The sequence below is a fragment of the Pangasianodon hypophthalmus genome, chromosome 19 (assembly GCF_027358585.1).
Source record: "Pangasianodon hypophthalmus isolate fPanHyp1 chromosome 19, fPanHyp1.pri, whole genome shotgun sequence".
Lineage (NCBI taxonomy): Eukaryota > Metazoa > Chordata > Actinopteri > Siluriformes > Pangasiidae > Pangasianodon > Pangasianodon hypophthalmus.
This window is the reverse complement of record NC_069728.1, coordinates 15,951,503-15,963,837: the sequence shown is the minus strand read 5'-3', so window position 1 is coordinate 15,963,837 and position 12,335 is coordinate 15,951,503. Positions and strand designations below refer to the sequence as shown.

The 12,335-nt window shown below is 38.7% G+C and overlaps 1 protein-coding gene across 2 annotated transcripts in view; it reads right to left on the bottom strand.

Moving 5' to 3' along the window:
* tbc1d32 (TBC1 domain family, member 32) overlaps positions 1–12,335 on the bottom strand; it is a 50,576-nt gene that overhangs the window by 29,178 nt on the left and 9,063 nt on the right. For both annotated transcript variants that reach the window (XM_034313747.2, XM_034313746.2), the window contains exons 12-22: positions 11,317–11,419; positions 9,061–9,198; positions 8,748–8,837; positions 7,258–7,400; positions 5,735–5,862; positions 5,314–5,515; positions 4,716–4,795; positions 3,565–3,703; positions 2,311–2,398; positions 1,255–1,373; positions 163–282 (exon numbers count right to left, since the gene is read on the bottom strand). In XM_034313747.2, coding sequence (XP_034169638.2) covers positions 163–282; positions 1,255–1,373; positions 2,311–2,398; positions 3,565–3,703; positions 4,716–4,795; positions 5,314–5,515; positions 5,735–5,862; positions 7,258–7,400; positions 8,748–8,837; positions 9,061–9,198; positions 11,317–11,419 — 1,350 coding nt within the window. The remainder of the gene's footprint in view (positions 1–162; positions 283–1,254; positions 1,374–2,310; positions 2,399–3,564; positions 3,704–4,715; positions 4,796–5,313; positions 5,516–5,734; positions 5,863–7,257; positions 7,401–8,747; positions 8,838–9,060; positions 9,199–11,316; positions 11,420–12,335) is intronic.

Genomic DNA, 12,335 nt, shown 5'->3' with positions numbered 1-12,335 from the left:
GTTTTATTCCTTATATAAACAAGGCACAGTTTTGGGTGATGTCTCTTAATTATTGCCAAATCTAAAGCCCTGATGGAGGCCTGTCCGTCAGAGTGAGAGCAGTCTATCTTGTGCACTAAGTGTGTGTGTGTGTGTGTATGTGTGTGACACTGAGACACTCACAGTAATGGAGGTGGGCATTTCTCTCAGGCTGTACTCTGTCTTGTTGGGCAAGACTTGATGTCCCAACAGCTCCAACACAGCATGTGGGGAGGACAACAGGTTCACGAGTGTTAGGAAGGACTACAAAGCAGATACACACACACACACACACACACACAGAGTTCAAAAACAGGTCACTCCCTGCTTCTGAAAAGAACAGCTGGAATATCAAAGACCCATTTAACTCGTGCTGCTTACATCATGATGCACTGCTGTGATGCAGTATTTATATTTCACACTAATGAATAAGAGCAGTCTTTCAACCATGCATCTTTAAAATATAGTCTCTTTCACACACAAAGGGGCTACTTCTCTACATGTCATTTTGTATATACACAGATAGCCCATACAAGTACAAACAATGAATCAACAGGAAGTTAAACCTTTCACACTTTTGATCCAAATATGCAGTTACGCATGACGCTAATTGTACACTAGAATCGGGTGTTTTACTGCTACGCTTTCCAAAAATACACTATATTGCCAAAAGTATGTGGACACCTGATCATCACACTCATATGTAATTCTTCCCCAAACTGTTGCCACAAAGTTGGAAGCACACAATTGTATAGAATATCTTTATATGCTGTAGCATTAACAATTTCCCGTCACTGGAACTAACAGGACCAAACCTGTTCCAGCATGACGATGCTCCTGTGCACAAAGCGAGCACCATGAACACATGGCTTGCCAACGTTAGAGTGGAAGAACTTGAGTGTCCTGCACAAAGCCCTGACCTCAACCCCACTGAACACCTTTGGGATGAACTGGAACACTGACTGCACCCCAGACCTCCTCACCAACAAGTGTCTTACCTCATTGTGGTTTCTGTGGCTGAATAAACACAAATCTCTACAGCCACTCTCCAAAATGTGGTGGAAAGCCTTCCCAGAAGTGTGGTGATTATTATAACAGCAAATGGGAACTAAATCTGGAATGGGACATTCAAACAGCTCATATGGATGAGATGGTCAGGTGTCCACAAACTTTTGGCCATAAAGTGTATCTAGTTTAACACAGAGAAAGAGAGAGAGAAGTATAAAAAGACATTACTTTGAGGCAGCTCCTATCGATAGGCTCCACTGGGATGGATTTGGGATGGACGACTCTCACGTCCTCTCTGCCACACTCGAGTGCTGACCACAACTCCACCACTATGGCCTGGATAAAACCTGTGAGGAACATTTACAGATAAGCAACTTCAATAGACCCAAGACTGCATGGAAACTAGGGATGCACTGATCCGCTACTAGAAATTGGTATCAGAGTTAATAATGCCCTCAAACCCTCACTTGTCTCTCTTTTTTCTCTTTTATGAAGTTAATAAGACAACAGCTTGTCATGTTTCAGAGAATTTAAAAACTCCTTTGTCCTGAAGACTTGGCAGAAAACATACTGTTTCAAAGTGCTGACACTGGAGGCTCCTGGAGACTCACATTTTAAAATCAGTTATTAGGTTTAGCACTTGTAGAGTGTCCACCATACAAGTCTCTGTGAATGAGCTGTTACTATAGAAACAACACCGTATTTAAACATGTGCATTCACATACATAAACCTGTGATTTGCCTTACTGCCATAGCTAATGTTATAGAAAATTAATCAAAAACCTCTGACTCAGAATCAAGCATTCAAAAGCGCTGTGGTATTTTAGAATTAAATATGAGGATAAGTCAAATAAAATCTGTTTTTTTTTTTTATTTTGCATTGTTTATTGCACATAGGTGTCGCAAAATTGTATAAATTTTCTACGTAATCTCCATTTCTTTAATGCAAGTGTTCTGGCACTTAATGAGTGTCTGGATTTAATCAAAAATTTGATTAAATGCTAATTTCTGTCAGTTTTCTTTTGAGTCACCCTCATATTTCCTAGTAGTTCTAGCACATAGAAAGCAAATTCTCTGATATATTAAAAAAAAAAAAAAACACGATACTGGTTTAACATATGATTCATTTTTCACCCTTAACGCAAATATATTAATAAAATAAAAACAACTGCTGAACAAAATGACATCTCAGTTTTATTACAGAATACACAGAAAGGATAGAGAGAAGGAATGAAAATAAAAATATTTAAAATCTGCTGTCTTCGCAGACTCTGAGTAACTTACCAGAGCTGCGCAGAGCGACAATGCCTGGGGCTGTAGCTGCAACCTGGGTCACCATCACCCCATAGCCAAACTTCTCACACCTGCTCACCTGATGGAGAAAAGGAGAAGAGATATATAAGGACAGAAAGAGAAATGAAAGCTGTTTTGGCTTTAGGCTATTGCGTTGCCTGGTAAGAAGGAGTAATCGCTTTTTCTGCATGAATTTCAGGCAGTGCAGCATGATGCAGTCTGGAAAAAAAAAATAGTTGGAGGACATGTAACTGTGATAAAAGCTGGAACTATGTGTACAATATAATGATTTACAGATATGGCAGTGATAAAGACCTCTGATAAGGGGTGAAAAGGAAATCTTAACATTTATATAGTTATGCTGTTTTGTATCACAATGCTATGCTATAACAATATAAACAGTGAAGTGTAATAAATAAATAAATAAATAAATAAATAAATAGATAGATATTTCCTGATTTGGGAAGTCCATTGAAATATGAAATATACACGACAAGATTTTAAACCAGGTTAGATAAAGTAAAAAAAAAAAAAAAAAAGCATAAAAAGACCACAGCATAAAATGAATACAAATAGAGCATATAAACATCATTCATTCATCTTCAGTAACTTATTAATCCTGGTCAGGGTCACAGTGGATCCGGAGCCAATCCCCAAAACACTGGGCATAAGGTGGAAGAATTCACGCCAGATGGGACGTCATACATAGACACATTCACACATATGAGCAATTTAGCGTAGGCAATCCAGCTATCAGCATGTTTTTGGACAGTGGGAGGAAACCAGAGAACCTGGAGGTAACCCACGCAAACACAGGGAGAAAATGCGAAACTCCAAACAGACAGTGATCCGAGCTCAGGATCAGACCCAGAACCCTGGAGCTGTGAGGAGCAACGCTACTCATTATGCCACTGTGCTGCCCAGCATATAAACAAGTTAGGCAAAAACATATAAAAAATGTAAAAGAATAAAGGATTAATCTCTTAAACTGCAATAGCATACTCATAACATTCATATTTCATAAGATTCAGACAGGATTTTAAAGTATGCTCTTTTGCTCCACTCAAATTGCTTAACTATGTAAACTGAGGTAAAATAAAGTACACAGAAATGATCAGTATAAAAACCTTTTGTTAAAGTTTTTTTTTTCCCTTGGAAGGCTTTATACTGTGGCATACTGATAAGCATGAAGTGTATACCTATGGAGTTATCATAATGTAAGATTTCATACTGCTCCAAGCCTACCTGGAGCTTTTTGGTGAACCTGGTGAACATGTAGGCAACACACTCCTGAGTGGCTCCGGTTTGTTGAAGAAGCATTAGGCCTTTGGGAGTGGCTGCAAAGTTCAGCAGGTTGTCTAAGAGCATCTCCTCCCAAGCCATTCTGCAGATTCACAATTAGCATAAACCTGTTTCAAGCTAATTTATGCAAAATTTAAAAACATTAGAAAACCTGATTGAAAATATGAATACAAGGAAAATGTGGGAAATGTAAGGTCACCCTGACTCTGATTGTTTTTCTATAACAGCACATCCTGTAGTGTTTTATTCCACTTATATTACAGAAATCTACCAATGATTGCATTATGTTATTAAAGATCGACACATGATACTTTTTCTGCATTCATAGTTATATTTGATGTTGTGGAACGTTTGTGAAAAAAGGTAGTTCCTGTGTTTTTTTTTTTAAAGACAAAAAAATGCAGCTTGTAACACTACTGAGAAGCCGCAAAGCCTTCTGTGCTAAAGACTTTCCCGTGTTGCAGAATGTCCAGATACAGTTTTACCTCTGACTGTTAGAAAGCACTGACACTGGAGACTCCTTCCATAAATGCTAAGTAAATATCTCCTTACTGAGAACTTCACTATATCAATAATTGCACATGTTTATGCAGAGCATCCAGAAGAATCTCTTTGACAGTTGTTACTATAGAAACAATAATGTATTAGAAGGCACATTAAAATAAAAACTGTAATTTTTTATAAATTATGAAGCTGTTATAGAAAGTTAATCAACACCTTCTGACCAATCAGAAGCGAGCATTCAGTGGCACTGTGGTATAACAATAAAATAACATTTGGCTCATGTAAATAAATCAATAAATAAATAAAAGAGAGAGATTTTTTTGGTCTGGCTTTCTTAGGCTTATATCCTAAACCCATCTATAGAGACTTATGACAAAATTCTATTTCCACATAATTTTAATAATGCAGTATAATGAAGATTTCAATATAACATCCATGACTGCATGTGTATTCTGAATACCTCTCTAGAACAACACACACTGATTCATATTTTTATCTGCCCACGTTTCAGAGATCTGAGTAAAATTTAAAAAAAAAACTGTTGGATGGAAACATCAGAAAGAGAGAAAGATGAAGAGACAAAATCTCACATGCTTTGAAGGTCCTGGGAGGAGGACGGTGCGAGAGCTCCAGGAACAGGAGTGGGAATTCGTTCTGAAAGCGAACTCACCTGAAAGGAAAATGCTTCAGAATGAGACGGAACCCCCAGAAGACACCTGAACACTTGATCTCACAATGAAAATATGGCTAATTCCTCACTCTATTAAATTTCACACAGGTGTATCTCTCCGTCTCTGCTGCCCTTCACACAAGCATAAGGACAGCGCTATACTTTTCTGCTATTCCGCTATTGTGAATTACACAACTACGCACTGAAGAGAAAAACATTTCCGTGTCATTTTTTTGAGTTATATTTAGGTTTTCTTAAAGTCACTCTGCCAAAGAATGTTATTGGCAGCAAACCAAAATTTTTTTGGTTTCATCCCAGACCACCACACATTCTTCCCATATCACACTCCACTGGTTTTATTTACATTATTAAGTATATGTAAGGCACACTGAATTACCTCTGCTGTATAAAACGTGCTATACAAATAACCCTGCCTTGAAAGAGAGCCAACAAAAAGATAAGCAAAGAAAACACTTCACATGCTAAGCGCCTGGTAGTGGGAGCACTAACGAGGTTACCTTTCTCCATGCCTGGGCTATGCATTCATGCAGGCTGTAGGGTCTGAGCACCTGCAGCCCCTCACACGTGTTGTACATCTGACGGCACACGAAAATGAAGGCCCCCTTCACAGCGGCTGAGTTCTGCAGCTCCTCACACGCACGCAGCTCTTTAGCCAGCAGTGCCTGAGTGAACTGCACAATCACATGCGCTGCTGAAATACTGAAACCAAACACAAAAACTTATTACGTGCCAAATACTCAAAACTACATTTCTACACAGCTTTGTAAGGAATGCCAGGTTGACGCTGATTATTGGTTTAAACAGATTTGGGGATTTAGGAAAATTATAGGAAAAACGTCCATCTTATTACCGCTGTCTCTGAGTGGCTTGAGTGTGGACGTGACAACAGACATCGTGAGTTAAATTAGGTTTCCTTACCCTTCACCCTCAGCAGAGACAATCTTCCTCTCATACAGGAAAAGCGCTAAGCCGCGTTCAGTGGTGGCAATTCTTGCAAGTGTGTCTGCTATGTGGGTCAGGCTGCTTTCTGGAGAGTTTAATTTGGCCTGTGAAGTGAAAAACAAATTTGAAAAGGCTTTTGGTAAATTGTGAAATGCATGCAGAATGACAGTTTGGGGCTAGAAGCAAAATCTTTTGCTGTGATGTCCTGCGTCTCTGCTTTAATATTTATAATAGTTCTACTGTTGAGTCCAGCAGGAGTAACTAAAGATATAAAGCTGAGGCTCAGATCCAGTGGTTTTTCAATGATGGACTATATGCTACTGTAGGTTACTGTAGGACCATAAGTTATTGTGGGACTGTAAGTTACTGTGAGTCTGTAAGTTACTGAAACCCAGATTTGTCTTACAGTAGATATTACACAGTTTTAGTATCAACTGTAAAACAAATATGCTGTACATTGAGTGCTGTAAGTATTTAATTAAGAAGATCCAAACTAGCCTTTTCCAGTTACAGCTAGATTTGTTTCCAATAAAATAAAAAGTCACAAATTTCCAAGCTTTCAACACTAGGGTATTTAACATCAACCCATTTCTTCCAATACAATTAAAAAAAAAAAAAAAAACATTAATAAAGCATGCTCAAAATCTTCTGCCTAGCAGCCTACCATAACATTTATTTGTTGAGACTATTAGGGCTTTTTTTCCCCTTTTTAAGCCTCAAACCTCCAACCCAGTTAAAATCCAGATTCAAAACATTAATATCATCATAGCAGTACTTTTTCAAGATCTATTAACATTGCAGTTAGGTTCAAGTTGACCTTCTGATTCAATTTTTGGGTTTTAAGTGAAACCAATTTAATTGAAGTGACCAGTCAAATATATTTATCACTATACTGTATATAAAAGAACTTTGCAAAACACATGGAGTCGTGCTGTTATAGAAAAATAATCAACGACAGGTTGATATTATCAAGCACAGTTACTGTTACCACCCTGAAGATGATTTTTCTATAAAATCACTTCCTCTAACATTACATTCATTTGCCAATGGTTCTTTTTTATTCATTAATGAACAACATGTCCTGCTTTTTATCCCTTTATAGTTACTGTTATCACAGTTATCACTCACATTATAGCAGCTATAAACAGTTGTTATCTCACTTTATCTTGAAGCTAATAAGCCAAAAAAAAAAAAAACAGCTTGTCATAGTATTTATAAACAGAAAAACGCAAAGGGAGGCTTCATTCTTCCTGAAAACTTGCAGCTTTACCTTTGACTGTTGAATTAGAGCTGCTGTTATAAAAAAGTAACACACTGTAACCAATCAGCTTCAGGAATTTAACAGCGCTGTGGTATAAAACAAACTTTGAGTAGTTATTAGTGATCACCATGTTGTCATTTTTAAATATTTATAAAACCACCAACCCCTTTTTGAGAACCATGGATCTAGATATCACAATGAGACAAGACCATTAGGAGTGGCTGCTCCTCTTGCTCACCTGTTTTCCTTTGAGCAGAGCGAGGATGGGGACCAGCAGGGTCTCGACGACGGGGATCTGGTAGATACACTCCACAGCGCAATCAGTGCGTTCACACAGGGTCCTCAGGACCTCCATCACCAGAGTAGTGGGGGAGAGCGAGTCTACACAACATTACACATCAAATGCGTCAGTGTACAATCATGAGCCCGCATTTTGGCACCATGTCCACTGGGAAGCGAGCAGTAACATAATGAATTCCCATGCTGAATTCGGTTAATCTTTTGCCCTCCAGCTACCATAGGAGCCAAGATATGGATGGAGCTAGAAATGGTGCATTGACTGATCAAACACAGTCGTCACAGAATTGAATCTCTTAGCCACAGAATCTTTGGCTAAAACCTGTTTCTACCTGAGAACTTGGTACAGAAATCATCAGTTTTTTTCTCTTTTCAAATGTCAATCACAAGTTCCCCATATATTTAGCTTGATGTTTCTTTTTTTTTATTTATTTAGCACACTTTCTATCACTGTAATTTACCTCAATTAAAAAAACAACAACAAAATGCTCCCTTCTACGTAGCCCAGACATCACATGGCTTCTTGGTCACTGTGTGTGCTCCCTACGTCGTATATAACATAGCGATTCTGTACACTCTACCTAGCACACTTCTTGCACAATACAACTCAAATTGAGATTCAGCTATAGAATCTAACTAAAGTCTAATCAAGGTCGCACTCGATCTTCTCTCTATTGTATGTTGATGAAGTCTTAAAGTATTGGCACCCATGGCTCGGTTCAGGTCGCTCACAGCCTTTAAAACAAACTTGGCCTGTCTTGTGCTCTACATGATTGAGAAGATATACGGTGGAAAATAAAATTTACTGGAGGCCTTTAGGTAATATTTTCCTACTCAGCCCTGTTACTAGTCACCACCACACAACCTCTGGAGAAGTCCTCTTTGTTTCACAGTTAGTTTTAAGTGATGCGAAACCAATATGCGCACTTGACCAGGACAGGGATGATCCTGGATTTGGGTTAATGACCAACTTGTGCCATGCTGCAGCGTCCAATAGGAAAAGTGCTAAGACAGGATAAGACACCCAGGAAGACTTTAGAAATCAATACAGCGTTCCTCAAGCTAGCAATGGTGTTATTGATTCAGCTCATTAAAGATTAGCATGAGGTAGGGTTAATGAACCAATGCTTAACGACTAGCATTGATTAATTCAGAGGAAGATGGTGAGCAGTACCGATAAAAATGAACAGGCATAAAATGGCCATAAAAACCAAGGCGGAAACCAAGGAAGATGTGCGTCAGACGAGGAAGGAGGCCTAATGAATCATTTTTATTACTTACAATGGACCATAAAAATACCTTCTTCAGTGAAGCTAATAATTCCACAAAGCTTGAACATAAACTCAGACTAATATAATTATCTCCACAAACACACACCCTAGAGTTAATTTCAACTGGGTAGGAGGCGAGACGTGATTCAGTAAGACACACCTGCATGATTCAAATCGGAGTGGTGTGTGTTTGGGTGCAGATACATGATGTTAATCAGTATCACCACCAAGTCACTCAGAGTCACCGGATCTGGAACAGATAAAAGATTATAAATTCTGACTAAAATATACAGCATGCACAGATTTCTATTCTGTAGCCTGAAGATAATTTTAAGATAAAGGTATGAGGAAATTCTGGTGTAGAAGGCCATAATGGTTACGTTCAGATTTAGTCATTCATCCAAAGAGACAGGATACACATGAGATTTGGGATTTGAACTTCTGATCAGTAGGCCAACGTCGTAACCACTGACCTCTTCTCTTCCTCACTTTAATGGGGAAAAGTTTTCTCCCATTGGTGTACATCAGAAGCCTCCCGAGCACACAGAGCGAGTGAACGAAGTGAGCGTACTCCAGTTCCTTAGCGCTGTAACAGCTTCTCTGAGCAGAGCCTGAAGACACAGGACACAGAACAGTACGGCTCATTAAATTTACTTCTGTCTTTCTATTAATTTCCTACAGCAGCACAGCTGTGGCAGTAGTTCCATCTGCAAGATAAATCACAGACATTAATGCACTCGTTCAAGCACGAGGTGATGTGCGAATCAGAGGTACTGTCCCGAAGTTGATTCTTTTCCTGTAACAGTACATCCTGAAGTGGTTTATTCCTCTTGTACCACAGCAATTTGCCAAACCAAACAATGTGCCATTTATTAAGAATGACACATTTTTATTAATTTTTATTAATTTATAGTTACATTTAGGCTACATTCATACAGATGGAATGAACTGGCCCAAATCCAATGTTTTTCTTCAAATGTGACAAGATTTGTTACTTGCATGCCTGTGTGAACAGCAAAAAAAAAAAAAAAAATGAATCTAACGTTTTCAATTCTGATTTCTGATTTGAAATCCGATACATATTTCATACGTAGCAAAGCGACCTCTGTCTGAACAGGCAGATCGGAATTCATGAGACTTTTACATCAATCCAACTCAACACTCGTCATAATTTTGTACTACCCATAAAGAAAGATGGAGATTAACAGTGAAGGAGGATTTCAGTCGCAAAACCATTGACACCTGTTTAGCCTTTAGCGGCACTTTAAATAGGCTTTTAAAATAGACCTTGTGATTATGTGGCTACGAAGCTCTTTCTGGGTCATGCAGTTCCAAACCAAGGCCAAGACCAAAGTTCCATCACACAGCAGCTGCAGAGTCAGTGTAAGCATTGTTTCCACAATCAACACAACTCTCACGGCTTAAAGATGTCAAATTAGTAGACATATCTCTGCTTCTGCCATTTCTGGCTTCAGTGCTTAACAGTTTCACAGAAGAATTTCACAAAACAGATTTTTGAATGCATCCCTCAGATGCATTATGACTTGTGTGTGTTTCTCAGGGAAAGAAATTGGAGTCTTATTTAAATATAAACTCTACAAACCCAGAAAATTCCAAACTACAGTGTGTGGAAAAATACAAACTACAGTGTGTGGAACAGCCATCTGCACTCTCTTGGCCTCTGTGTTATCTACGGGAACATGATAGAGTGGCGCTGAGCCTCGGAGGAACACGCAGGAACTGCACGTACAGGGACACAAAGGCAAAGCTGGCCATTAGCCGGGACTTTAGCTCCAGACTGCTTATTCAGCACAAGGCAGAAGGCAGATAAAAATAGTGATGTATGAGGAGGAGAAGATAAGAAAATGTTCAGTATTCTATAACAGTGTGAAACTAGCCAGTGAGAAACTGGTGCTAATTAGCACTTCAAATCATGGGGCTAATTTGCACCTGGCTTTGGGGGGTGGACAAAAGTCACAAAACTAACTAACTACATCCAGTTGAATATATGTCAGTGACACGTTTCTATTTCTTCACTTTCAATTCCTGCACTCTTTTTATGTGCCACTTTTTTCTCCGAATCTCCCTCAAATGCTTACGTATGAGCAAAAAAGCTTGCTTTGAGCTTGTTTGTGCATAAATAGCACATTCAGGCATGTACATCAGTTTTGTACATATGTTAGACATGTCTTCACATTGTTAGTACAAGAGGCTCAACAGCTATGTTCAAGCTAAATAAACCGTTAGCCTCAATCATTTAGTTAATTTATACTCAGTGTCCTTATTTTCCAGTGATTTAGTTTTCTCTTGAAAGCCAAAAGTATAGTGTTCACCTTCAAATTACACAACGCTCCAAAACTGTACTATGTCCAGTATATTTGTGTTTATAAAGAAAATTCATGAATGTGCTGCTATTTAGAACAACCAGCAATCATATAAGGAAATGGTAATAAGGTGATTTATTCTGTTAACACAGTAATTTTGTAAGGTTCAGTTATGTTCTCTTGCATGGCTCTCTTTAGGGTTTAGACTCTATGACTGGAACATTAGCTGATCCCATTGAGAGCCTCCAGACACTCTATATTTATGAGCCATCAGCCAGTGTTACTGGTTATCGGAATTTTTAGTTCCTGACAATGAATAAATTACTAAAATGTATTACAGAAGTACGCCACAGTTACTCAGTAATTTTTTTAAAAATATATATTTCCTAAAATCCATACACATACCAATCTGTTGATGCTCCATAGCATGAGTGATCTCCAAAGTTCCCTCTCTGACGGCATCACAGGACTCCAAGTAACAAATGCACTGCTGAAGAGCTGTAACAATCTGAAAGGAAAATAAAGCATTCATAAACTGGTTCTCTATTTACCGGTTCTCCAGTAAATACATTTCGAATCCCTTTCCCAGCAAAATACTCAAAATGCTTCTAACCCCTTGATAAGTCCATGATAATACAGAAACAATTCATTATACTATTCATTGTATTCATTCAATTAAGTATTTATAGAATAACGTGCATCCTGTTGTGTTTATGCTGTTCATGGCTCTGTTCAAACCAGATATCGTCGACAACAACAGTCAAATGAACTCTTTGGTATTTTACATGTCTTGGAGCTGGTATCATGTGACATTAAGTGGCCTATCAGAGGAAGGCAGAGGCCTGCATTGTCAAATCGTAATGATTTAGCTACATATTGGTGTAAATCAAACAGATAAATTACCAATAATACACAACATGACCAAAAGTATGCGGACACCTGACCATAACACTCATATGTGCTTTTTGAACATCTCATTCCAGATTTAGTCCCCCTTTGCTGGATCTGTGATCATTCAGCTACAAGAGTATTAGTGAGGTCAGGCGCTGATGTTGGTGAGGAGGTCTGAGGTGCAGTCGGTGTTCCAGTTCATCCCAAAGGTGTTCAGTGGGGTTGAGGTCAGGGCTCTGTGCAGGACACTCGAGTTCTTCCACTCCAACCTTCACACACCATGTCTTCATGGAGCTTGCTTTGTGCACAGGGGCATTGTCATGCTGGAACAGGGTTGGGCCTGTTAGTTCCAGTGAAGGGAAATTGTAATGCTACAGCAAACAAAGACATTCTACACAATTGTGTGCTTTCAACTTTGTGGCAACAGTTTGGGAAAGAACCACATATGAGTGTGATGGGCATAAAGTGTATCTCTTTAAATGTATTCTGGGATCTGCATTCATGAGTTGAACTAATTTGAACAACCACTAAAA